Here is a 27,786-nt window from a genome sequence, read left to right as displayed (position 1 = left end):
CTGGGAAACACTATCTGTTTTGAAGTTATCCCCAAAAGTCATCTTAGCCACTTAGTGATTTTTCATTTTTATGACAGTGACTTTTGCCTATGCTTCTTGGTACCCACTGTCCAGAATAAGCCAGGGCAGGTTTTTAACTTTTGAAGTGACCTATTTCCACTGGCTTCCTTCCAAAGATCCCACCTGATACACAGCAGGTAAAACATGTAGAAAGAACTATCTTCAGAAGACCACTTTCTAACAAGAATTGCAAAGAGACATAGAATTATAATGTCTTTCTTATATTATTAGGTTATTTAGTAAACAATCAATTTAGGCCTGTTTTATGATAAATATAACGCTGCTGCTAAATGCCCTTCTGTGTACATACTATTGAATGTACTATGAAATCAACACACAAAACTTCCATAGTCTAAATGTTTATTGCCAGATCAGCAAACTTCATAGAGACACCTTTTAAAAGTACATAGAAAATGACCAGCAAAATAAACAGGAAACTCCGACCAAAGAAAAGCAAAGATGGCTGCTATCGTGCACATAGTCAAAGTAATACCAAACCAAACAGGTGCAATAAAGGGTATATGGGTTACAAAATCCACATTCTTAAACTAAAGGAAACTCACTCCAAAATGCTTGGGGTGGATGGTTGGGTGGGGTACGGTGGGAGTGGGAGTAATTTTCTCCTAATATAGAAAATGGAACTACGTAGAAGAAAAACAGAATGATAATTAGCACATCAGAGATGAATTTAAGTATTGTCTCCAAGAATATAAATCTGCCTTAGAGGTCAAAAAAAATTCAAGAACTGATCAAAAAGCTAAACACAGAAGAGAAGGAACAAATGCTAAATTCAATTGGTGCTATCCTTACAAGTGATCACCACTCCATATACACTACCATTGAAGTGTACTACGTTAGTTAAGAAGAACTCAAAAGATAAGAAGCCAGAACAGCCTTTATTACTTGATTTCAACCATGGCTATCTTAAAGCAGAGAAAGTTCTATCGCTATACTGCAAGCACCCGGTCTTCTTTTTTCTTTCTTTCTTTTTAGTATTATTTTTTTTTGTTTGTTACTTAATAAAATAGACATTCATTTAAATGGATCCAAGGTAGAGCAACCATTTCCCACTGACCACTAGTGCCCAATGGAGCTACTGCTAAATGTGTAGGAATAAGAGTAGGAAGAATTTCCTGTGGCATCAAAGCTTCCCCTCCGGGAGCCACTGCGGGAGCCACTGCGGGAGCCAGAGCGGGACCCACTGCGGGAGCCAGAGCGGGAGCCTGGGGCTGAGGACATGTTATAAGGGCTGGGTAAGCCCTTGGACGACACGGAGGCCGCTTCCAGAAGGCGTAACCCTGTGATATCCTCTACCATGGAGCGATTCATGGCATCCTTATAGGATATTTTTAACTTGGTTTTGGGGCAGGTGAGGATTTTGGCGTAGCTGCTGGTGTCTTGCAGCCTCTGAGCCGCTCGGCCGTCGATGAACTCCTTTCTGATGGCTTCTTCGGTGCTTATCCTTCCATGCACCTCTGGGTCAACGAGGCCGCCAGTGAGGTACTGGAACTCCAGGAAGCGCTGACCTGCCTCATAGGGGAGCCATTTTTCTTTCACTGCTTCTGCGGCCGACATCTTCTTCTTCCCCTTCACACCTTCAAAGCCAATGAAGGCCTTCTGGGCAGGCTTCAGCCGGGTGGCCATATCTTGGTCAATTAGACCCTGGGAGACGGCATCCTGAAGAGACAGCTTCTGGCCGGTGGTCGGGTGGATGATGCCCCCAGTGCAGGCCTGAGCTTCCAGAAGCCTCTGCCCGGTGATGCTATCCACGATGCCTCGCTCTATACCTTCGGTGATGGAGATCTTCTCCAGGTTTTCTGTGTCAAAGATGGCCGCAATGGGGCTGGATTCTTCCAGGGAGTCGGAAAAAGAGCTGCTCCTGATGGTTAAATTCCTGACGCTGGAGATGGTGGAAATCTTACTCACCGATTCGTGTCGGGAGCTGCTGAAAACGTCATCGTTGACACTGGTGCACACGCCGCTGCCGTTGCCGATGCCGTTTTTCAAGGAGATCATGTCGGCAAACTGGGTGAGGCTCAGGCTGCCCGATCGGTACTGATCAAAGAACTTCCTGTCGACGAGGCCCTTGTCAATAGCATCCTGAATGTCATACTGACTGCCTGTCTTCCTGTCCACCAGGACCACCCTGGTGGAGCCATCTGATCCCGTGATGGTTATTTCTTCCCACTCACATTCCTGCTCGCACAGTTCTTTGAAGGTTTCATAATCGATCAGGCCCTTCTTGTAGGCCTCCTGGACAGACATCTCCTTATTGGTTTCTGGGTCAACGATGACCACTCTGCGCTTCCTGAGGGTATTCTTTTGTGAGGTCTGCACCTGTTTCTTCTTTTCCTTCAGGGGCAGAAGACAGAGCCCCGTCTCTTCATCCTTAATGCATCTTTCTTTGAGCTGCAGATAGGTAAGGTTTTCTTCAGTGTTGGGATCAAAGAATCCTTTGGTGTCATCACTTGGATCTGAAAGAATCTCACTGAGCTCCTCATTAAAGTAGCCCCTCTTGTACGCCATGTCAACGGGTAAACGATGGCTCTCCTTCGGGTCAATGATTCCTCCAGTGGCGATCTGGGCTTCCAGTAAGCGGATGCCGTGGCCCTTTTCGATGAGTTCCTTGTTCATGGCTTGGAACAGAGAGATGATGTTTCCGGTTTCAGGGTCGTTATAACCAGTGACGGCTCTTTCTGCAGACAGGAGCTTCTCTTTGAACTCGATGCCCACCAGACCTCTTTTGTAGGCTTCCTCCACAGGTAACCTCAAGTTGCTAACAGGATCCACGATAAAGCCGGTGGCAGCTTGGGCTTCCAGCAACTCCAGAGCAGTACCGGGCCGCACCAAGCCGATTTTCATGGCCTCGTAAATGCCAAGCTTCTGTTTTGTGGTCTCATTGTATATTCCTGCTATGCAGCTGGAACCCTGGAGGAAGTCCTTAATCCTCTCACCAACCTCATCATAAGAAATCTGACCTGATTCCAGTTCATTGACAGTGGACGGCCTCAATATACCAGAATCGACCAATTCGGTGACGGTCACGGGCTGTCTGATTCCCTGGAAGGACATGCTTCTCTTCTGTACCGTCAGCAAGAGCAGACCGGTGTGGGGTTCGATTCTGCACCTTTCCCTCAGTTGCATGTAACTGACCTTCTTTTTGGTAACCGGATCCACGAAATTCTTCTGACTATCTCGGGGATCATTCAGGGACCGATACAAATCTCTGTCAATCAGCCCACGGGCCAAGGCGACATCCTTTGGCAAAAAGACACTATTCACGGGGTCGACTACACCCCCCGAAGCGATCTGGGCTTCCAGTAGACGCATTCCCGTTTCTCGGTCGATCAAATTCTTCTTGATGGCTTCTGAAACAGACACCGTCTTGCCTGAAAATGGATCATCAAAACCAGTGATGGCTTTTTCGGCCGTATAGATCTGCTGGCGGTCATCGAAATCGATGAGGTCCCGAGCGATGGCATTGTCCACGGTCAGCTTCTCATTCCGATGGGGATCAATGATGCCACCCGTAGCCGCCTGGGCCTCCAGAAGCATGACAGTCGATTCCGGGGTGATTAGCTTCTTTCTCTTGGCCTCTACCAAAGAGTATTTTTCCTTAGGAGAAGCAGACGCTCCGGCGATAGCTCCGGCACCCCGGAGGAAAGGCTGGATTTCAGAAGCGACTTCTTCCACCGACTTCTTGCCCTTCAACAGTTTGTCCAAGGTTGCTTTGTCAATCAGCTGGCACTCGTACAGCTGCATGGCCGTCACCTTCTTCCTGAGGCCGTCAAACACCAGCTTGGAGGAGTCCACGGTCCACTCATACTCGGTCTGGGTCTCCCGGTGGGACCCGTACGGGCGCTGCCTGAGTTTGTCGATCTCTCTCTGAAGCCTGCAGCGCTCCGTCTCCAGCTGGGACTGCGTCTCCCTGGAGGAATCCTCCAGCTTCCGCCGGCACCTCTCTTCAATCCTCTTGATCTCTGCCTGGAGTCTTTCGATCTCACTCCTAAGGCTGTTCTTCTCCCTCTCGCTCTTTTCTCTTTCTGCCTCTATCTTCCGAATCGCCTCCTCCTTGCGGGAGTACTGGGTTTTCCACTGGTTCAGGTCATTCTGGATCTGCTGTTTCTCGCTCTCCAGACGCTGCTTCACCCTGCTCTCTGCCTCTAGGGACGATTTCAGACGGTTCAGCTCGTCCTCCAGCCTCTGCAGCCTCGCCTTGTCTTGCTCCAGGACTTTGATTTTCACCAGAAGGCTCTCTCTTTCCTGCACCACCTGAGTGCACTGACTCTTGGATTCCTGAATCCTGTTAGATGCCTAGAATTAAAAAAAGAAAAGGGAGAAAAATAACATTTTGATCATATCATGGGACCATCATCATTTCACTTCCCTTCCTGTATCTTTTTTAACTTGTTTACTAATTTTTCCTTTCTGTGCTTCCCCTGGATATACCGTTTACTCGTAATCTTATAAATTCATGGAAGAGTTCTGTAAATATATCTTGCCACTCTGATAGATGGCTTTGTACTTACTGTTTATTTTCCTTTTTTTTTTCCCATAGAAGGAACTAGAAGTTGTAGACCTTACTCTTCAAAGTAATCATAGTTCAAAAAACCTATGGGGAGTTTTGATCCAGGTTATCATCCCTGCTATATCTACTTCTCACCTGCTACAGCTAGGTTAACGTGTTTAAGAAAGCAATAGCAACATACAGATATACACACACACCCCCACTCCCAATCCCACACAAATATTGTCTGTGGAGGTCAAATGTATTAGAAGTCAAAGAAGTTATCTTTAAATTAGGGGTTAAAAGAAGAAAGGACAAACAGAAAGACACACTAGGATCATGATCAAAAGAGAACGGAACATCATGCACCAATTTAAAAAAAAAAAAGTGAGGCACAGAAGAGAGCAGAAAAATGCATGCAGAAAAATCATCTAAGCAAGCAAGGAAAGGTGATTTTAAAATCGCACAGAAAAATGCTTTAATGTGGATTTGAAAAAAAGTTCAAATTTAAAATGTACATCCCAGCTCACTATCTTACTTATTTATTCGTTTTAAATTTTGGTTATTTATTTATTTTAATTTTTTGGTGCTAGGGATTGAATCCAAGACCTTGTGCATGCTAAGCACACGCTCTGCTGCTGAGCTCCACCCCAGCCAAGAGCTACTTTCTAGAAAGCAAAGGAGAACAGTCAGAGAAAGTGATCTTACATGTCATTCTTATGCTCAAGTTTTCTTTTTCTTTTTGGGTACCAGGGATTGAACTCAGGGGAGCTTAGCCACTGAGCCACCTCCCAAGTCCTTTTGAAATATTTCACTTAGAAATAGGATTTCTCTAAGATGCTTAGGGCCTCGATAATTTGCTGAGGCTGGCTTTGAACTTGAATCCTCCTGCCTCAGCTGCCCCAGCTGCTGGGATTACAGGCATGCGCCACCATGCCGGACCATGCTCAAGTTAAGAACTGGGCCAAATATAGGCTCCACACAGACTGACAAGTGACATAACTCTAGGAGGAAGGATGAAGGGCATTGAAATTATTTTAAAGCAGTTATCTGGACTTTTGACAGGTAGCAGTTAAGCCATCAAAAGAAAAATCAGACATTCTAGAAGCATCCACGTCAGTAGCAAGAGCACAGTTCAGGAGAGAGATGACCGTAGAGTGAATCATTTGAGAAAGAGTGAAGCTGTGATCAAATATTTGTGAATACCTCTAAAGCCTGCTTTTGGAATTTCTCAATTTCCTGTCTCAAATTTTCCCTCTCTCTCTGTAAATCATTAATCAGCCCCTGCAGTTCCAGGGTTCGGTTGTTGCTGATCTGCAGCTGGCTCCTGAGCTCGGAGATGGTGGCGTTTTTATCGCTATCCGCCTCGCTGCGGCCCCGGCGCAGCTCATCGTATTCCAGCCTCAGGTTCCGCAGTTCTTCCTCCAGCATCAGGTGCTCCTTGGTCAGGTTCTCGGTGAGTGACTGCAGCCTCTCGATTTCTATCTTGCTTTCGTTTAGGCTTCTGCTCTTGTCCTCTATGGCCTTCTGGAAATGCTCGTTCCTCACGTGAGCCTGCTTGACGTTCTCCTGCTCCTGCAGCAACTGCCGCCTCAGGGTCTCCACCTCGGAGGACAGCCTCCTCAGCTCCTCCTGGGTCCTCTGCTTCTCCCTGAGGTGGCCCTCCAACACGTCCCTCTGCTGCCGGAGGTCGTCCTCGCTCCTTTTCTTGACAATGGACGCCTGCTCCAGCTGCTGGGTCAGGTTGGTGATTTTGATGACTTGCTCTTTCAAAGACCGCCTCATGCCCTCCAGCTCTTCTTCCAACTTCTTCCTCTTGGAAGAGTCTTCGGAGGCGGTCCTCTTGAGCCGATTCAGCTCCTCCTCCACTTTCTGCTTCTGCAGCTGCAGATCCTTCAGGGAGCTCTGGAACCGCGTGATATCCTGATCCTTCAGGGTCCTCTCCTGGGAGACCCTTTCAAAGTCGATTCTCAGGCGCGTCAGCTCTTGCTCCTGAACCTTCAATCTGCTTATGGTCTCCGTTGCGCTGCTGTTGGCCTTCTGCAGGTCATACTGGACCCTTTGCAATTTCACATTCTCGTCTTCCAGGCATTTCCTTTCATTCGTTTCTTTCTCTATCAGTTGTTTCAGCCTCTCTATCTCCTTGTTTTTATCCTGGATGGTCTTGGCAGCATCGTCCAGGGACTGCTTGTATCTCATGCTCTCCTCCGTTCGCATCTGAGTGACCTGTCTCAGCTCCATCTCCAGCTGCTGTTTCCTCTGAGACATCTCCGAGCCCGTGGCCTTTTGCTGCTGGACGTTTTCTTCAACCCGCCGGAGATTCTCAGTGGTCTGGGCTAAGGTGTTCTTTAGCCTCTTTATCTCCTCGGATAAGCTCCTGTTTTCTCTGGTGAGATTGTCTATCTGGGCCCGGTAGCCACTGGTGTCCTCTTCCTTCTGCATGGTGAGCTGGTGGATGGTGGTCTTAGTGATGTTGATCTCGGTCTCGAACTGGTTTTTCAAGCTAATGATCTCCTCATCGTAACTGTTCCTTACCTTACCCAGTTCGTTTTCATACTCCCGGCGGCGCTTGGCCTCTTCCTGAAAATCGGCTTTGAGCCTTTCGATCTCCTTATTTTTGTCCTGAATGGTCTTGGCCGCCTCTTCCAGCGACTGCTTGTGCCGGGCGTTGTCCTCCGAGCGCTGCTGGATGACCTGCTTCAGTTCGATCTCCAGCTGCTGCTTCTTCTGCATGATCTCGGAGCCGCAGGCTTTCTGCTGAAGGACATTCTCTTCCGCCCTCCTCCGCTGCTCGGTGGTCTGCAGGATGCTGTCATTGAGCCTGACGATCTCATCCTTCAGATCTCGGTTCTCCCTGGAGAGTCTGTCCAGCTGGTTTCTGAGGTTTTTGGAATCATCCTCTTTCTGCATGGATATCTCCTTGATGGTGGTCTTCGTAATGTTAATCTCTGTTTCATACTTGTTCCTTAAATTACTCATCTCCTCATTATAGTGGTTTCTTACCTTTGCCAGCTCATTTTCATATTCTCTCTTCCGGGCGCCCTCCTCCTGCAGAAGAACCCTCAACCTCTCTATCTCGTACTCCTTCTCCTTGATGGCTTTCTCAGACTCTAGTTTCTGCCAGCCCAGGCTCTCCTTTTCGCACTGCCTGGCTTTCTGCAGCTGGTCATAGTCGTTCTTCTGTTGGTCGAATCTGTCCTCCACCATCTTTCTCCGGCGCTTCTCGTCTTCGATCTCGTAGGTCAGCCTGGTGATCTTCTCGTTGAGCTCTTTGATCTGGGCGTAGCACTTGTCCAGATTTTGCTTGGCCGACTTCCCGTCCAGCTCGGCCTGTCTCTTCAGCTCCTCCAGGCTCACGAGCTTCGCTTTGAACTGGGAACACTCCGCCTGGTATTTCTGCAGGTTCTGATCCAGGAATTTGTTCTTGTTGCAGTTTTCCGAGTTGGCATCGCGGGCCAGTCGGAGCTCCTCTTCCAAAACTTCGATTTTGGTGTTTTTCAGCTGCGGAAGCGAAAGGAGAAAGTGAGGTTGCAAGAAAAGCACCTGGCACCGCGAGACAGAAGTAGTATGTTTCCCCTCCCAGACCGATGCACATTCTTCTTGATCTTTACACACCCACCAACACACTCACAGTGATGAGGCAAAGACTACTTAGACCAAAGCTCAAGAAATCTCGAGCCTCTTCCCAATTTCCCCATCAACCTTTTGCATAAACTCAGAATGACAGGTCATCTTTGAGCCTCAGCTTCCTCATCTATAAAATAGAATCATTTCTTTCAAGATTAAAAGTGTATGATTTCATACGAGATGCTCTTTTTTACTTGTTTGTGGGGTTTTGGGTTTTGTTTTGTTGGTACCAGGGGTTGAACCCAGAGTGCTTTACCACTGAGTGACATCCTCAGCCTATTTATTTATTTATTTATTTTGGGGGTGCTGGGGATTGAACCCAGGGCCCTCTGCATGCGAGGCAAGCATTGTACCAACTGAGCTATATCCCCATCCCTTTATTTCTTATTTTGAGACCAGGGTCTTGCTAAGCTGCTAAACATCTCACAAAAGTTGCTGAAGCTGTCCTTGTATTGTGATGGTCCTGCCTCAGACTCCTCAGTTGCTGGGATTGCAGCCAGATGTTCCTTTTATTCCCTCCCATAAACTCAATTCCAGTATTAGAAAGGAGGAGTCAATTGAGTAGTTATTCAACATGAAAGACTCAAATCCAGCTAGTCCAAGATGTACTTGCCCAAAATTTTACACAAAGAAATAAAGCAAAATCCTTGACCAAACACCTATAAATTATTGTTGGTTTTTTCCCAGCAAAATTAAGTGGCTGCAATATTGCAAATATCTAAATCCATTTAGAGGAGCATCGTACTAATCCCAAACTCATAAACTATATTACATTGAATTTTTACTGGAAATTCAGTTTTTATCAGTTTCTAAATCCACAATAATGACATAGTAATAATACCATTCTATTCTATTTTCTTTTCTTCTATTTTTTCTGGTACTGGGATTGAACCCAGGGTGCTGCATCATTGAGCTACATCTCCAAACCTTTTAATTTCTGAGATAGAATCTCGATAAATTGCAGAGGCTGGTCTCAAATTTGCAATCCTCCTGCCTCAGTCTCCCAAGTAGCTGGAATTACTGGCATGCACCATTGTGCCCGGCTCTATTTTATTTTTTTGATTCTCCAAGGAAATAAAGTCAATACCTTCAGATCTTCCAAACTCTTCAGCATCTCACTTAAGAATCTATAATAGTCTCCAGACCTTGTAAGTAGTTCTATGTACCGAGCATGAATCTCTGCAGCCTTAGAGAAAAGGAAGAAAAGAAAAAAAAACATTATATATATCATTTTAAAAAGTTATATGCATTCTATGCAGGCTGATCAATTTTTCTTTCTAAGATAATGAAATCGTGACATTATAATTTAAAAAGTAAATTCCTTTCTTTCATGTGTGCTTGTTCCAAAATCTAGAAGAACAGAAAGACAAAGGGTCCAAAGCATTTATACTCCATTCTTGTTGCTCTAGGATTTTTCCCCCCTAAACCATCTGATGGTTGATATTCTCTAAAATCTTTGGGGAAAAGTTGTCTTTTAGAAACTTTCTCCCCCTATATATAATTCCCACTTTTTAGAAGTCTCCTTCACCAAACCCAGAAATTTAAATCCAATTTCTGTAAAGACTAACATATTAAATGATATACTCAGACTAAAATGTGTCATGTATTGATGACTCACAGTGAAGGGGGCGTAACCTGCTATGAAAACATTTTTTTGGTGGATATCCTATAATAGGGATGACTTCAGGATGAACACGCAAAAAACAGGGAAATGGGAGACAGAGGAAGGGTGGACTCTAAGGGATCTGTAACCACATGTACCTCTTGCAGAATCACCCCAGATGGGGACTGAACCATGGTTCTCTTGATGGGTATGTTCAGTAGAGTTTCCAGGCCAGAGGTATACGATGCCAGCTGAAGTTCATAATCCTACAGAAGAAAAGTTTAAGAAAACTTAAATGCTTGTGATCAAGCCCAGGGCCTCAGGCATGCTAGGCAAGGGCTCTATCACCCAGGTATACCCCAACCTTAGAAAAACATTCTTAATGGACTCAAAAGGAGTTGTCACTAACAGCTACAATTTCACATTTAAATCCTCAAATTATTTCTAATCACCCACCCCAAAGACTATGTTGCACTGTAGGGTCCAAGCAGCTAATATTATGTTATTAAATGAAGCATGTCTCAAGACTAAAGACTAGCCAGTTCCAGAGACAGCACCAATATGCAATGAATTCAAGTTAGTAGATAACAAACTTTTATGGTTTGTTCAGGAAGAGAAAACAGAGAAGTCATGATCACTACCCTCAAAAGTTTATAATCTTTAAAGCAAATAATGCAGCAATAAGAACCCTGACAAACACCAACATCCCTTTTTTAAAAAGTATTCTTCTTAGTCGTAGATGGACATAATACCTTTATTTTATTTATTTTTATGTGGTGCTGAGGATCGAACCCAATGCGTCATGCGTGCTAGGCAAGCGCTCTACCACTGAGCCACCCCAGCCCCTACACCAACATGCTTAATGAAACCAACATACCTTAATGGAATTTGCACAAAGTTCAGCGACCTTATGCACTTCTTCTGATTTGTCTCGTTTTCCAGATATTTCATTGTGCAAGTTCTATACAAAGAATACAATTTTACAAATGTTAAGGCATCCAGAGTTTTATATATATCATAATATATATCATTTTAAAAAGTTATATGCATTTAGGATCAGGAAAATCATCATCATCTTCATCATCATCATCATCATTATTTATAAGAGGTTACTTAAAGCTACTTTACTAGAACATGCAAAGAACAATATTGCATTATTTCTGCATCCATAATGACACTAGTTTCTAAATACCTCTGTCACTATTCACTGGGGCATTTTTTTTTAAAGCAAAATGGATTTATAAGATGAAATACACATCATTTCGAATGAAGGTACTGCTGTGAAAACCAGAGGAAAGTTCAGCCTACACCCAATCAATCTCAAGCCAACTATGGAATGACAAATTGGCTTATACCTTCTGCTCGTTCAAAAACCGCATGACGGTGTTGGAGTCGCAAAATTTCATGGACTCCAAGGAATCCTGGCGGCGCTTGGCATCGTGCAGCCACTTGCAGAAACTCTGGTAGTTATCACGATAATTCCTTAGTTGTTTGATTTGTTTCTCAAGGTCCCACAATCTGGGAAAAAATAGATGAAACAAAATTATTAAGGTCGCTGCTATTATTCCTAAAATAGGTACAGACTGAGCCACCTGCAATTCCACTGTGAACACGTGCCCCCACGGACATTCACAACAGCACTTCCCACGGTATCCCCAAACTGGGACCAACCCAAGTAGCCGTCAAACGACGAAAGGATAAAGAACACGTGGAGTAGCCAAGCAATGGGATACTATCTGGCTATAAAAAGAAAAAAAGGAAAGAGAGAGAGAAAATTTAAAGAAAAAAATAAGAACTGGTACAATGTGAATAAACCTTGGAAGCATTTACACTATGTGAAATAAGCCCAAGGCCATATATTGTATGATTCCATTTATACCAAGTGTCCAGAATGGACAGATGTAGAGTGACAGAAAGCAGCTCAGTGATTGTCTAGAACTAGGGGACTGGGAGAGAAGGGGAGTGACTGCCCCTGGATACAGGTTTCTTTGGGGAGTAATGAAAATGTTCAACACTCATGTTGTAAGGCTGGGGATGTGGCTCAGTGGTAGAGCACTTGCCTACCACGGGCAAGGCCCCGAGTTCCATCCCCTGCACCATCACCCCCAAAATCAGGTTGTGGTGTTTGCACAACTCTGAATATACTAAAATCTGCTGAATCGTGGTTTTTAAATGAGTGAATTGTATATGGGTCATAGCTCCATGATGATTTTAAAAAGCATTTAAAATAAGCAATAAGCAAGGCAATTTAGTAGACCTTTGTCAGTAGATGTTTTTAGACCCTCATTTGCAGTAAGGCATTTCCTTTGCAAACAATTTAATTTTTGGACAAAAATGCATTCAAAGCCACTTCTCCTTCTAATGGTCATCACATGAGTTGACAGGGCCTAAAAGAACTTGTACAATGACTTCTGATATTTCTTGAGGTCCTTGGAAGGCTATTGGGATCTACTCTCTGTTTTGAGAAGAGCACCTATTAGGGCTTCATTTCCACACAAGACCAAAGCATTATTTTTGGCAGCAAAAATAAAATGCTTCAAGTGGCATTATCCACTGGCACCACCAGCAGAGGAGAAACTGGGATGGGGTTGGCACACCTGTAGTCTATCTGTTTATCGATTTTTTGCCAGCGATCTGACAGCTGTGTGACTTTTTCACTGAATTTGCCCAGATCCAGGTCGTAAAGCGGATACTGCTGGGAGGTCTGAGAGTGTATTTGTTGGGCTTTCTGCAGCTCCGTCTTCATGGTGGCCAACAAGGACTTCTTCAAGTTCAAGTCATTTTTTATTTTCTGCAAGAGATTTTTTAAAAGAAAAAAAAATGAACACATACAAATTAGTCTCTTCTCCCACTCGATGCTACACCACAAATCACTAAATAAAAACAAACAACAAAAAAGTTTGGGGGTTCAGGATGTAGCTCAGTGGGAGAGTGGGTTGGATTATATAAGACCCTGGGGTCAATTCTCAGCACTGCAAAGAAAAGAGAAAGTTTACTGAAGTCTTTATTCATATGTTTTAGGATAATCAACCCAGGGAAATACATTTACTGAATTTCTGAATTTCTGTTTCTCAGGATTTATTCCAGTGATCTAGTTCCCTGTGCTACGCTGGTTAAAAAAAAAAAAAAAAAGTCAGGGTGTAAATTGGCTTGAGAACTGCTAAACATGACATACTATTCCTGAATAATTATAATGCCTATGAACATATTAAAGGTTCTGAGGAGCTCCATAGTAAAGACATCAGTTAGACTCACTATACCCCAAACCATCCCACCACAAATTACTTTCTCATAGAGTTCCTGCTAATACACGCTGGGAAACAGAGTTCCAGAGGTGACAACTGGTATCAACATGTGTGGCCAGTGAAAGCCGGGAATCCTCACAACTCATGAAATGAAAGAAGTCTGAATAAAGTATGAGCTTTAGTTCATATTAATATATCAATATTGATTCATCATCGTAACAAATATTTCAAACAATTTTAAGATGCTAATAACAGGAGAAACTAGAGGCAGGATATACAACTCTCTGTACTATCTTGTCAATTTTTTCCATAAATCTGGAACTGTTCTAAAAGTAAAATGCACTTCAGAATGTTAGAGAAAAACAAACCAGATTGGTGGTGCATGCCGCTAATCCCAGTGATTCAGGAGACTGAGAAAGGTAGACTGCAAGTTTAAGGCCAGTCTCAGCAACTTAGCAAGAACTTGTCTCAATATTTAAAAAAAAAAAAAAAGGTTGGGGGTATAACTCAGTGATAGAGTTCACTAGGTTCAATCCCAATATAAACAACAACAACAACAAAAAATCAAAACAACACTCATGGAAACTAGGCGAGGTGTATATCGGGAGCTGGGTCCCCTGTCACTTCCCGTGAACTGGGCGGCTGGTATTACCTTCAGTCCACAGCGGTAGGCCTCCACTTTATCCAGGTCCAGGCAAACCGTTTCCTCTTCGGTGAGCCTGGCTTCGTAGACCTTCAACATGTCTTCCGTCTGGAGAATGGCCTGCAGGAGTGCCCTCACTGCACACAAGCTGGAAAGAGCAAGAGGAGCAGAAAAAACTCCCAGTGACATCATCAGAGTGCAAGCAGGGAGCTCCTGCCACCACTCATGAAGGAGAACCACGTCAGGGCCATGCAATACACTTCGCCTATTTTATAGGCCGTGGAAGTGGTGATCTTTTTCTCTCTTGTAATTCTGACCACTGTTTCACATTTACTGAAGAACTCCAAATTCTGGCCCCTATACCTAATTCTGAGATATGTGTGGAGAGTTCTAAGACTGCAGAAAAGAAGAATTAACTCCTTAGACTAGAGGATGCCCTCCCCAAACCACAGACCACAGAGAAGAGTTAAGGAAACTTCTAGTGATGAGAGAATCTGTAAGGCCAAAGCCCCCAGGAACCACACACACATAGCAAATGAAGTCTTCAAGATGGTCACTGGGCAAAAGCAAAACATCCTTTGGTGTTGGCTGTGCCTACCTATTTAAGTAGCCATCTGAAACACCGTTGATATTTTCCAGCTTCTGGAATAGTCCAAACACCTCGTTCTGTAAATAGCAGTATTTTTCAGAACCTCTGAAGTTAGCAAGCATGTCCTTAAGCTGGTTGAGAACTTCTGCAATGGCTTGCGAGTCATTCTGTACACTCTGTCAAAAAGGAAGGAAAGCTCTTCTTATTCTTATTCTTATTTATTTATTTGAAAATTATTTTTTATTATATGTAACTTCAGGTGGACAACATCGAATTTTCATATACATATGGGAAATGAGTACTCAGGTAAGCAAATTAATATATCCATCGCTTTCCACAGGTTTTGTGTAAGTTTGTGTGTGTGTGTGTGTGTGTGTGTGTGTGTGTGTGTGTGTGTGTCTGTGTGTGTGTGTGTGGGGGGTGCATGTGTTAAAAACACTGAAAATTTCCTTTCTTTCTTGTGTGTGTGTGTGTGTGAACGTGTTGTACTGAGAATTATTGTACTGAGGATTGAACACAGAGGTGCTTCACCACTGAGCCACATCCTGACCCCTTTTATTTTAAGACAGGTCCTCACTAAGTTACTGAGGCTTGCCTTGAACTTGTGATCCTCCTGATTCAGCCTCCCATAGTATTATTTCCTGTAGTCCTGGAAAACTAGAGCTCTAGACTTCTCCTACACAACTGCAATTCTGTATCCTCTGACCTCCATCTCCCTGTCTCTTCCTGGGCCCACTTCCTGGTAATCACTCTTCTACTTTCTATTTTTATGATGCTGACTCTTTTTGGTTCCACCCATAAGTGAGATCATGCACTGCTTATCTGTGTCTGGCTTATTTCACTTAGCACTCTGTCCTCCTCCAGGTTCATTCGTAACAGTTGCGATGAGCAAAATTTTTTCTTTTTTTAAAAAACTGCATAATATTCCACTGTGAACATGTCACATTTCTGACAATCAATGCTTATTACTCTGCAATACGGTTCCATGATTTTTAGGATCATTTTTGCCCTTAAAAAAAATCCTCACTGTAGCAAAAGAAAACAGACTAATGTATTTGCCTATAAACATACTAACCAGGAGGCTTTAACGGATTACAGATAAATGGAAAAATACAGGCAGAATCGGAGTGGATCCTCACCCACCTTGAGCTCATTGATCTTCACGGTGATGTGGTGTGAAGACCCCTGGTCTGTCAGCAGGAGGTTTTTCAGTGACATCCTGCCCTCACAGTGCTCCATCTGCCTGCGGATCTTCTGGAGCTCCATCAGCAGCCAGGTCTCTTGCTTGTCACATTCTCTGTTGGTCTCAATGACTTTATTATGGTTGGCATCTTGGCAGGAACCAAGGTGAGTGATTTCAGTTGTGGTCACTGGAAAAATAAAGGGGGGGGCACAAAAATCAGAGAATTCCCAGCTGGCAGGGGGCAAGGCCTCAAAAAACATTGATACTGCACAAAATTAGGCCTACTTCCTTTGATTTGATTCCAGAAATCCAATGTATAAAGGACTTTGGATCCTTTGGGTAAAGCTTAGTCCCCCAAAGATTCAAATGCCGGAATATTGATCCTAATCTAACACTACTGAGGTGATGGGACTTCTAGGAGGTGGGGAGGCCTAGTGGGAGGTGATTAGATTATGGGTGCTCCACTCTCAGAAGGGATTAATGCCCCTCTCTTGGCACTGGAGTAAATCTCTGGAAACTAGATTGGTTCTCCAGAGAGCATGTTGCTCTCCATGTTGCTCCCCATGTATGTGGCCCATTCTGCATGTGACCATGTCCCTTCCTGCTTCTCCTGTTGTGACTCAGTCAGAGTTCCTTCACCAGACACTTTCCAGCCACCAGAATTGTGAGCTAAATAAACGTGTTTTTTTTAAAATAAATCAGCCAGTTTGGAGTACTCTGTTATAGCAATATAAAACAGACTAAGACAATATCTTTCAAAGAAATGATCTGATACAAGTTTCATACAAATGACTTTCTTTTTAAAACCACATACGTGTTTGAGACAAAGAGAAAGATGCCCCAGGCTGACCTGTCTGGTGCTGGGGATGGCCAGGGAGTTGGATGACCAGGGTCTGGTAATGCTTCTGTGCATCCGTGAACTGAGACTGCATCTTCCGCTTGTCATCATCGCCAAACATCTCAGAGCCCTGGCTATTTCTGATGAACTCTTGGTAATGTAACTCAAGGTCAGATATGGTCTTCATGTAATCTTCCTGCCGCATGGTCTTGAGCTGCAAGTTAAGTCAGGCAAAGTAAATCAGAAAGAAGTGATTTATAGGGGACCGAACCCAGGGTCCTGCACATTCTGGGCAGTCACTCTACCAACTGAGCTACAATACCAGTCCCTCTTTCAAAATTTAAGACAGGGTCTCACTAAGTTGCTGAGGCTGGCCTCAAAATTATGTTCTTCCTGCCTCAGCCTCCTGAGTAGGCGGGGTTAGAGGTGTGCACCACAGTGCCTAGTCTGATTTTTTTTCTATGGAATTTTTTTTTCTTTAAATGAAATAATAGAGCACAGTAAAGCTTCTCTTACTATAAAAATGAGCAGGGAGGAGCCCCCCCAAAAAAACATTTGCCCATTCTGTGTCATTTCCTTACTGATCCCTGACCCTCTAAAAACATCCCAAATAAGATTCTCCAGACAACTTAAAAACCCCTGATATATAGTAACTAGGGTTTTCCGTGTTTGTCTGAGAGTTCCATCCTGCCCTGACTTCTGTGATAGTCAGCCATTCATGACTTCATGGTTCATTCTAAGGAGAACAGGCTCCAGAATCTTACTTTTCCTTTCCACAGTTCATCAGGTTTCTTCAATCAGTATTTCTGCTGTCTCATAAGTAGCCATGGGCTGACTCCTCCTGGCTGTTTTGTTTTTCCCACAGTTCCAGGGACGAACCCAAGGCCTTGTGCATGCTAGGTAAGAGCTCCAGCACCGAGCCACCCCGCCAGCCCCTCCTGTTCTACACTGGACAGATCAGAGCCTCTACGGAAGGCTAGGCATCCTCACTCGATGAGAGGCAAAAGCGCTAACTACCAGCTCACAGGTTGCCCTGGGGGGGCTGGGGGTGGAGCTTGGTGCTCAGTGCTTGCTTAGTATGCACCAGGCCTTGGGTTTGAGTGGTCCTGGGGACGTACCTTGGCGATAGTCATGGCCCTGATTTTCTCGATGTCGATCATGCAGTAGTGCCAGGACACCAGGCTCTTCATGTTGATGTACAGCTGGTTCCACAGAGCCAAGATAGCTTCGTAGTATTGCTCAATCCTGGGAGGCGCAAAGGGAAAACAGGCTAGGTAGGACTTTCACACCTCAACCCACTCCGAAATCTGGATGTGCTTACCCGCTTGAAACAATCCCCTACAAAGTAACAGGTATGTGCTTAATTTCTAACACTGCCATCATTTCAATGGATGTGGATTCCTCTACTCCCTACAGAGTATGGGCTCAATTTGTCTACATTTTAATAGCTCCTTCAAATCATTCTGGATGAAACATGCAGTAGGATTTTGGTGGTTGTGTTGTTTGTCAGCAACTTTTGATGGACAGAGGTCTAGTGTCGCAGGGCAGGCACATTCGATGCCAATGACAGCCATAGTCTGTTCATGAGGACATGGGGACTCATTGAGCTACTCTCTCTAATCCGTGTACAGTAGCAGATTTCCACACTGAAAGGTTTAAGAGAATCTTCTCTGGGTATAATCTTTAAAATGAATGTTCTGTCTATTAATAAGCAAGTATTGATATTAAAGGAATTTTACACTTGGGACTACAAGCAAAATGAACGATTTGCTAACAAGAGGAACTTCAAAGCAAAAGCTTCAAAGTGTAATGACAAGTATTATTCACTGTGGCCCTCCCACACACACAGTCAGGTTTTATTGTTTTTGTGTTTGTACCAGAGATTGAACCCAGGGGCGCTTAATCACAGAGCGACATCCACAGCCCCTTTCATATTTTATTTTGAGACAGGGTGTCGCTAAATAACTTAGGGTCTTGCTAAATTGCTGAAGCTGGCTTTAAATTCACAATTCTCCTGCCTCTGCCTCCTCGGCCACTGAGAGTATAGGTGTGATCCACCTCACTTGGCTGATTTCTTTTTTTAGGGTCTTCAACATAAAATTGCAAGACAAAGTAAAGGTGACCCTCACGTGGTTCCTTTTCTGGGAAGCAAATATGATTTTTTTTAAAAAAAATCTGGTCTAAGCTTGTTGTCTCCGCACATCTCCCCCCCCCCATATTCCACATCCCACCCCACCCCCACACACATGCCTGCCAGGGTGACCAGGTGGGACAACTTACTTGGAAGAGAGGTCCACGGCCAGCGGATTCGGGGGAGGAATGATCAGCCCAACAGAAGGGACGAGCATGTCCACGCCTCCGGGGCCCGTCACGTACCACTTGCTGCGCTCGTTGTTGTCCTTCAGGATGCACTCGTCCCCTTTGTGCACGATTTTCTGCAAGGAAACAGCCAGCACTCAGCTGTGTTCCCCAGAACACATTTTCATCTTTTTTTTTTTTCCCCAAAGACAAACAGAGATGAAAACACATCAACGACGGAAGTTGTTCCTTTTTACCCTTCCCCTGAAGCCGACCTTTATAAAACCCAACAGTGCTGATGCTTTCCATCATCCACGGGAGCCTGCAGGGTGCATCTACAAAGTGAGCTGCAAACTAAGGGGATTAGGGAAAGTGACTGATAATCTGGGGAAGTCACCAGGAACATATCACTTGGACTTAGTATCTACAACCTTCTTTCTTAAAAAAAAAAAAAAAAAGAGAAAGAAAGAAAGAAAAGGAGATCTGTTGGTGAAGCAAAACTTCACCCTATGTGTTTGTATTTTCATGAGTTCATGTTTCCTATATTAGACTTTAATATTATTGAATATTTTAATATTAATAATTAGTATCAATTATTAATTAGGAGGTGGGGGGGTTATGGGTCTCACTCATTTGCTCTGAAAATCTAAAAATAAAAAGCATTCTGGTATTGGTGTCCTGAAAAATAACTTTTAAAATTATCTCCAGCATCTGAACAGCTTCGTTTATAAATTAACACCAGCCTCTAAATAGCTACATACATTTATAAATTAGCTCCAGTGTCTATATAGCTTCTCAAAATGGCTACCTAGAAGCTGGGAGTATAGCCCAATAGCAGAGCACTTGCCCAGCATGCACAAGGCCCTGGGTTCCATCCCCAGCATGACACATCACACACACACACACACACACACACACACACACACACACACACAAGACTACTTAAAATGTGACAACTATCTCACTGTTAAAACAGAAGAAACTTGATTTTTTATGTATTTCATTTGCCACTCAAATTTCCTTCTTAATTCTCTCACCACACAAATTCTTAAAACATAACACATAATAGAACAGACTTCAATGTTTGATGAAGTTTATCTGATGAATTAATCATATGTTTCTAAGATCCTCCATGATTTTATAAGAAAACAAGAGCTGTGGGAATCATATAAATTACTATTAAAACCAAACCATCCTTCTATACGAATGCTTATGTTGAAACCCAAGCCTGCAGAATCAGTGTGCTCAATTACTGCATAAAATTTGCAAAGACATTCACTTTAGAGGCAGCACACTACAGTCATATCTCATTTCTTTTGTCAGAAACATAAAGATGAGAATGATCACAAATAAATACATTTTAGGTACTAAAAAAAAAAACCAAAGGAGTATTAACCCTTAAAAAGAATTTTTAAAGTTCTCAAAATTATTGTCTTGAGTGGGGGTTGTAGCTCAGTGGTGGATTCCATGTTTAGCATGACATGGGTTCTAGGTCCAATCTCAGCACCCAAAGGAAAAATAAGAAGAAAGAAAGAGCTATTGTCCTAATGATTGAAAATTATCCACTGACTCAGAAAAGAGTCACTGCATTCGTTCAATAGGTTGCTGCTTTATATATAAAAGACATGACTAGGCTACTTATTGAAACTGAGAATAAATTTTGCTCTCAATTGACAAAAGTCTTCATGAAAAGAAAAGGAAAACTTTTGAACATTTTGAAGAACTGTGTACACACCTGGTCCTGTTTGTAGTCACAGAGAGCTCTGAGGATAATGGGTTTATTGCTCCTGTAGTCTGGGTTCCGCGGTTTCAGCTGTACAATCTTCTTGGACTTGTTTACCAAGCTCTGCACCTGACGCTTGTATTCAAGAATTTTCTCTCGTTCTTTCTGCAATTGCAAATAAAATCATCCTTGAACATAGATGCCCTGAAATTTTTAGAGGAATCTTCAAATGACATTGATGTAGCTACTCTAACATACAAATTAAAAGTCACTGTAATTGCATGAGCTGTGATAAGCCACACATTTGTCGGCAGGGAACAGGAGCACCTTTTATAAGCCTCTCCAGGATCTACGTAACCAAGAATTAAGCAGGCAGGAAAGAATATCCCTGTGTGAAAGGACCACGGTGATCAAATTTGAAGCATGTTTTCCCAAAGGGAAAGTAAAAAAAGAAAGAAGAATTTCTGGGAACTTAGTTACTTCGTGGGAAGTAAACAGTGCTCTTTGAACTTTTGTTTTCAGCAAATAATCTGGATTTGAAGGCAAATGAAACTCCCAACAGTAATTGAGCATGCAAAGTTCATTTTGAGAAAAGCTACTGAAAGACCAAGAAGACACTGGCTCAGGCTCTGGGCATGCACTGGGGAGCAATACCAATCAGCACTGAGACTGTCATTGATCTCCCCTGGGTGTAGCTGCTAAGTTTGGTCTAAGACGGTACCTCCAGCTCCTTGATCTGTTCCAGCAGGTGCTGCAGGGGCATGTTCTTGTCACAGGGGTACTTCTTCCTAATGGAGTCTTGCAGGCCCTTCAGGTAGGATTCAGTAGACTGGGCCTCTTCAAAAAACTGTTAGGGATGAGAGTGAGCCTCATAAGTGACTAAATGAAAAGTGACTTCATAAGCAATATTAGGGATCTAGTTTGGCTCTCAAATGGCCCTTAGAGGCCCATATTTTGAAGGCATGGTCCCCAGGGGGTGCCATTGGGTGGTGAGAGAATCTTTAGGAAATGGGGCCTACTGGGAGGTATTTAGGTCATTTGTGAGCATGACCTTGAAGATGACTGTGTGACCCTGAATCTTCCTCTTTCTCCCTTTGCTCCTTGGCTAGTATGTAGGTGGTTTTGCTCCACCACATGCTCCCTACCATGATATCTGCCTCCATCACAGGCCTAAAGTAACAGAACCTATCAATCATGGACTGGAACCTCCAAAAATGTGAGCCAAAATAAACCTTTTCTCTTTATAAATTAATTGTCTTGGGTATTTTGTTATAGTGATGGAAATCTGACTAATACAATCATTTAGCAGTTATGTTTCTAGGACTCTCATCCCTAAGCCTCTCTTTGGTAAGTGGTTAAAGAAAACATTAAGTATTTATGTATGTGACAGTAAAAGGCTCAGCGACTGTTTACAAATTATGCTTCTCTAAACTGAAAACCAATAAATAGGATTTAAGCAATATTTTTAAGATTGTTTTCAGGGCTTTAAAAAACATACTCAAAAGATAAGGTAGTAAGACCTAAAAAGACAATGGGATTGTTAATCATAAAAACCTGAAAGTAGGCAGCATTTTCTTTGAGATGAACATCAATGCATTTGGTGATCTGCAGAATCCAGCTCCACTGTGTCTGGAGAGTGTCCATATACGCCTGAAAGGAAAAAGCACCAGCTATCTTTCCCCACTTGCAGCACAGAGGCAGAGGTGCACCTTCCTGCATCGGTGGGTGGGTCTGACAAAAGCTAGGAAATACCTTTTTGTCTCCTCTAAGTCTACCAAACTTTGTCTAATGGCTGAAAACAGAATTTCCCACTAGAGAAAAACTCTTGGTATGCGAGAAATCAAATTTTAAAGTTAGTTTTCATAAAGACCTACCATTGGGACTCTTAGGCAAAATAAATCTTATCCGAATGGAGCAGGTACTGACCAATTAGAACAGACAATGGGGCTAGCACTGGAGTGAGGTCCCTCTGCCACATCAAGCCCTGCTGCGGGACAGGTGCTAGATCATAGGGAGGTGGAGGCATCCAGCAGGAGAGCTTGGGGGGCTTAAGGCAGTGACTCTGACCACCCAATATGGAAGTTGCAATTCAACAACCAACATGGCCATGTCAGTGCTACCTACCACCTGATATCAGCCTTGATCACAGCACAGCCCAAGAGCCACACCTGGCCCACTGCTTGGTTTTGTAAATAAAGTTTTATTGGAACACATCCATGCTCGTTCAATTACATATTGTCTATGACGGCTTTTGCAATGCAATGCAGAATAATTTGTATTTGTATCTAATATTTCCTAAAATGTCACTCTCACAGAGCTGACCTCGATTTTGTCGGAGGCGGGGTGCTGGTTGAGGACGAGTTGGTCGCTTTCTTGTTTAAGCTTATTGAGCTCTTTTTCCTTGACCTCCAGTTGACTCATGCGTATCTATGGAAAGATAAAAAGCCAATTCTTTAGAGCAAGTCACCATTAGACGTCTATCACGCCCGAACATTTAGAGGAGGAAAAGCACCATACTGCATTTGGGAAATGAACGATGCCAAAGCATCATTGTGGGGAGCCACATTGAGTTACCACGCCTTCCAGTCTTGATGCACCTCGGGGATCTGAAAGGTCACTGTAGTCTGGCACGGTAGTGCCATGACTCGTGACTTGGTCTTTTCCCCTCACTCGGACAGCAAGCCAGTCTTCTGAGTAGGCACACCCCCCGAGGTGACCTACACTCACCTGTTCTTTTGTAATCCTACCCCTTTTTCCTATTTGGGATAGAACGTTCCATAGAAACTCCCTCTGTGTGTCCCCTTTTCTTGCTCTGCCTTTGGGTGTGGCCTTCTTAGAGGTCAGTCAATCTGCTGACAGCAGACATCATGAAGCCAGACTCAACGTCCCCGAAACCTGACCCCTGGTCTCATTTGAATGGCTTCTCCCCAATAAAAGGGTTCAGTACGTTCTCTCTCTCTCTCTCTCTCTCTCTCTCTCTCTCTCTCTCTCTCTCTCTCTCTCCTCTCTCTCTCTCTTTCCTTTTCCATGGACCCCTAGGGTCCGAGAAGCTGTCATGGGACCCAAAGAAAAAGGTATCTCTGTCTCTGGGTGATTATTCTGTGCATCCCAGTTCACCTGGAGTGACCCTGAGTGTTTTAGTCGTAAGATGCAACACATCATGGTAGGTTTTCCTCAAGAATCACAGCATTTTTAAGGCTGGAAGGATGTTCATGACAGGATAACACAGGACCAAGGCCTCAGATTGGTGACATTCCCTGTCAAAGATCATGCTAGTAGAGGGACAGAGCTGTAATGAATACCAGTTGGGTATCCTTGACCCAAAAGGCTTGGGACCAAAGTGTTTTAAATTTTAATTTTTTCTTTTCAGATTTTAGAAACTGTCACATAAGTAACGACGTACCCTAAGGATGAGACCCAAAACTAAACACAGATTCCATTTCTATGCTTCATACACACCTTGATAGACATAGGCTGAAAGTAATTTTATATGATATTTTTTGGGTGCCTATGTTTTGTCTGCAACCTTTCACCTGAGGTCAGGTGTGAAATTTTCCACTGAGGGCATCACATGGTCACTGCAAAAGTTTCCCATTTTATAGCATTTTGGATTTCAGAATTTTGAATGAAGACGGTCAACCTGTTCTAATTCCTAATTCCAGGTTTTAATCTACCGTTAGAACAGTTGCTACCTGACCCTAGGTTACCTGAGGGAATGAATTCTCACCCAACCTAATGAACTACTGTCTTCTGGGATATTAAACAAACTCATTGGGGAAAAAAAGTTATTTAGCCAGGTGCAGTAGGGTACACTTGTGGTGCCAGCTACTTGGGAGGCCAAGGAAGGAGGATTACTTGAGCCCAAGAGTTTGAGACCAACCTGGGCAGCATAAGAAGGCCCTGCCTCTTAAGAAAAAAACAACAACAAAAAATGTATTGCCTCTCTTACTGCTATGAACAGCTTTCAGAAAAGGAATAGTTTTTCCGAGGCCAAATGACAAGTGGCAATTACATTATTAAAAGGCCACTCTCCTCACCCAGCAGCTCCCAGGGCAATAGCCTGGAGGCCGTGCCTACAGCTCCCCGGGGGAACTTACGGAGAAGGCCTCCTGTTTCTGGGCGATGTTGGTGTTCTTGTCGCTCCAGTCATACAGCAGCTCCTCCTCCTCGCAGTCATTGATCCACATGATCTCTCGGGAGGTGGCCTGGATGATGCTCTGCAGCTGTCGCAGGTGATCCATCCTCTCAAAGGACGCTTTCTGCAGAGCAAGTTCAGAAGAAGCATTAGCATAACACGAGCAGATGAAGAGTGGCCTCTGCAGACGTCATAGATAAACCCCGGTAGCTCCTTCACCAAAATCATTCCAAGACCAGGTAACGCCTATAAACCTGGTGCAGTCACTGACCACCTCGCATGGGAACAGGACCAGTCCCAACGTGTGATGAATAAGACAGCAACGTTAGACTCCAACAGCCTAATCCCTGAGGATTTTTCCTTTCTTCTTTTTTCATGATGCTAGGGGTCAAACTTAGGGCCAGGCAAATACTCTACCACTGAACCCCCATCTCCTAAAGGGTCTTGATTCAGATACCAAAGTTTGCATCTGATAGTTTTAGACAATAAGGAGGGAAACAGGACTCTGGTTTTTCCTACTGTCACCTTCCCCTGCAATATTCAAGATGCCATCCCAGCCCCAAGGAAAAAAAAATGTTCTGTCACCACTCGCCACATTATTGTAAAAATACTGCTGCCAACAAGGAAATGTGGGAAAAGTGAAGATAAAGTGACACAAATAGGTACAAGAATGGAAATCTCTCTGCTTATCAATCACATGACTGATACAGAATCTGTCATACAATGGGGATCTGATGAGAAACTATCTAAAGAAAATACATCATATTTTTGCTAATACTTCCAAAAGCTGCAATTCAAAAGTGGCAAGACTTTACTGCTCTAGCTGCAAGTATTTATTAACAAGCATCATTTAGGTAACACAGCTTGAAAATGGAATAGTTGTAGGCACCCTCTGCAAAAAGAAGAAAATACTTTCAGAATTTACTTCTAAAGGAAACTTAGCAGTAGCAATGAAATTAGCATCCATGAGCAAGGAGGTAAGAATACTTCCAGGGTCTTCTGGGTGACACTGAGCAGGTGCCTCACCCCAGGAAGTGAACAGTATTGTATTGAATTAAAAACAAAGACTACGGGCAATTCAGAAATAAGTCGACTTACCAGCAGGTTTTCATACTCCTCTTCCAACTGGTAGATGGCGGACTTCTCACGCTAAAAGATGATGAAAAGCATCATTATTTAATTCTCCTCTTGGGTTTGTAGAGAAAGAGCTGCCCTTCGAAACCTCCTTTTTTATCCATTCTGGCCTCAGTAGAAAGAAGTATTTGCTCTATGAAGTCTTGACCCCGGGGACCTTCTCCCAGGTGTTCGGAAAGCAAACCTTCACTGGGCTGATAGCAGGGCCACAAAGTAAAGGCCTGACCTTTGTCATTTAAAGATTCACTAGTTGCAACTTAAAAAAAAAAAAAAAAAGTCTGATAATATGATTTAGGTTGTCCTAGATCTTGGAGAAAGGAGGGGAGAAAGTTGATCAGGTCCTCAAGTGGACAAAAATAGGGCCCAAAAGGGGGAGGGAGGTAGAAGCTTTGATCTACATGGAATAGTTAGTGATTTAAAAGTGTAGAGATGCAGGAGGAAACTGAGCACCTAAGACCAGATTCATATCTTATGGGTCATTCTCGACCCAGCTGCAAGTCTGACCTTCCTCCAGCCCTGGAGGGGTGTCAGGAAACCCACCTAGCAAAGGACTCGCCAAGGTCACCAACGGTGTGATCATCCGTTTTCTCCATGAGAAGTGATGCTCTGCTTTCTGCAGAATCGGACCACCCCGCCCCCAACTCCCCCAAAAGCACTTGTTTACAAACTGCAAACAAATGAGTGCTCTCATGGTCTTGTCCTAGAATCGGCTCCTCCTCAAGATCCAGAAGGTCTATCTGGCTTCCCTTCCCCTTTATGAAATGGGATTTTTAAAAATTTCCAGTCTCTTGGGAAAGACAGAATAGCCTGTCTCAGACAAAATTGTCCATGAAAGTAATTACTCAAAACTTCAGTTGTTTTTTTTTTTTTTTTTGAGGGGGGGTGGATCCTAAAATAGAAGAATGAAAAGTACCAAGTCGGCTTTGATTTTGTCCAGCTGCCAGCGGTAGTCTCCAATGGCGTTGTGGAGGCTCCTGTGGCTGTTGATGTGCTGCTCCACGGAGGCCAGGTCCACTCCCCAGGCCACCAAGTCCATCTCTGCCTGCAGAGGGAAGGAGAAGAGATGTGCCCTTCAGTGTCCTTGTTGGCAACTGACTTGAGTTTTCTATGGTCTCAGGGATAAGGAACCAAGAGACAAACACAGCTCTGCTTCAGATGAAAGTGAAGACGCTCCGCTACTCGGGAGGCTGAGGCAGGAGGGTCGCTTAAGCCGAGGCATTCAATACCAGTCAGGGAGGGAGGGAGGAAGGAGGGAGGGAGGGAGGGAGGGAGGGAGGGAGGGAGGAAGGAAGGAAGGAAGGAAGGAAGGAAGGAAGGAAGGAAGGAAGGAAGGAAGGAAGGAAGGAGAAAAGAAAAGAACAAAGCAAGACTAAAAATGTAAATATCAAGTATGTTTGAAGCGAAAATATCTGGTAAAGTTTCAAGATTTCCTAACAACGGGGATTGCCAAATACATTCCTTGCCTTATTTGGACTGAGGAAGAAATTCAGAAATGGGTTCCTTGAAACCTATATCATGACTTCTGAGAAAAAAAAAATATGTGTATACGTGCAAGTTTGTGTGTGACTAGATATTAGTGTGTGTGCATAGATGTATAGGAGATAATGATGCTATAAAATATCCACATGCTTCTTTATTCAGTAAGTTTTAAATATACATCAAAAATCATTAATGAAACATAATTATTTGGTGCTTCTCAAGCTCAACAGTGAACCAAAAAGCATTTGTCATTGTTTATTTCTTTAAATTATTATTGTTGTTGTTGTTATTATTATTATTATTTTGCAGTGCTGTGGCCTTGCACATGACTACATGAGCAGCCTACCACTGAGTGACACCCAAGTCCTAAATTATTTTGATAAATGTTCATTGTTGACTCAAAAGCCCAGCATTTATCATTCCCTTTCCAGATGCAAAACTCCCTATGGCCCACTTCAAAAGAAAGTTACTATATAAGCTCAAAAGTCTTCATTTCAATTAATGTTGGCAATGTTAAGATTGTGGACTTACGTTAGCTCTTTACAAAATTAAATCTAGCTAGATTTATTATTTGGATCTCAAATCTAAGAAGGCTGCACAGAAGAAAAAAAAATCAAACGCATAGTTCCACAAATTTTGTTCTGGGGCAAGTCTATTATTTCATCCTTCTTTTGCATGAGTACACGTGAAATTTCCGAATCACCTGTACCATCTCCCGGGCA

The 27,786-nt window shown here is 43.5% G+C and overlaps 1 protein-coding gene across 2 annotated transcripts in view; it reads right to left on the bottom strand.

The window, feature by feature from the left end:
- Nucleotides 1-403: 403 nt before the first annotated feature.
- Nucleotides 404-27,786, bottom strand: part of Dsp (desmoplakin) — a 47,685-nt gene continuing 20,302 nt past the window's right edge. The window contains exons 5-24 of one of the 2 annotated variants that reach the window (XM_005327524.4): nt 26,499-26,627; nt 25,550-25,600; nt 24,414-24,575; nt 22,639-22,743; nt 21,871-21,966; nt 21,038-21,163; nt 20,329-20,481; nt 18,576-18,730; nt 17,414-17,540; nt 16,308-16,509; nt 15,418-15,644; nt 14,284-14,450; nt 13,695-13,833; nt 12,395-12,588; nt 11,153-11,315; nt 10,675-10,758; nt 9,956-10,063; nt 9,282-9,380; nt 5,774-8,068; nt 404-4,374 (exon numbers count right to left, since the gene is read on the bottom strand). In XM_005327524.4, the coding sequence (XP_005327581.3) occupies nt 1,138-4,374; nt 5,774-8,068; nt 9,282-9,380; nt 9,956-10,063; nt 10,675-10,758; nt 11,153-11,315; nt 12,395-12,588; nt 13,695-13,833; nt 14,284-14,450; nt 15,418-15,644; nt 16,308-16,509; nt 17,414-17,540; nt 18,576-18,730; nt 20,329-20,481; nt 21,038-21,163; nt 21,871-21,966; nt 22,639-22,743; nt 24,414-24,575; nt 25,550-25,600; nt 26,499-26,627 (8,019 nt within the window). In that variant the 3' untranslated portion in view covers nt 404-1,137. The remainder of the gene's footprint in view (nt 4,375-5,773; nt 8,069-9,281; nt 9,381-9,955; nt 10,064-10,674; nt 10,759-11,152; nt 11,316-12,394; nt 12,589-13,694; nt 13,834-14,283; nt 14,451-15,417; nt 15,645-16,307; nt 16,510-17,413; nt 17,541-18,575; nt 18,731-20,328; nt 20,482-21,037; nt 21,164-21,870; nt 21,967-22,638; nt 22,744-24,413; nt 24,576-25,549; nt 25,601-26,498; nt 26,628-27,786) is intronic. The other variant, XM_013359658.3, reaches the window with a different exon arrangement.

This window comes from Ictidomys tridecemlineatus, chromosome 8 (genome assembly GCF_052094955.1).
Source record: "Ictidomys tridecemlineatus isolate mIctTri1 chromosome 8, mIctTri1.hap1, whole genome shotgun sequence".
NCBI lineage: Eukaryota > Metazoa > Chordata > Mammalia > Rodentia > Sciuridae > Ictidomys > Ictidomys tridecemlineatus.
Note: the sequence above shows the minus strand (reverse complement) of the source record. Positions and strands in the feature narration are given on the sequence as shown.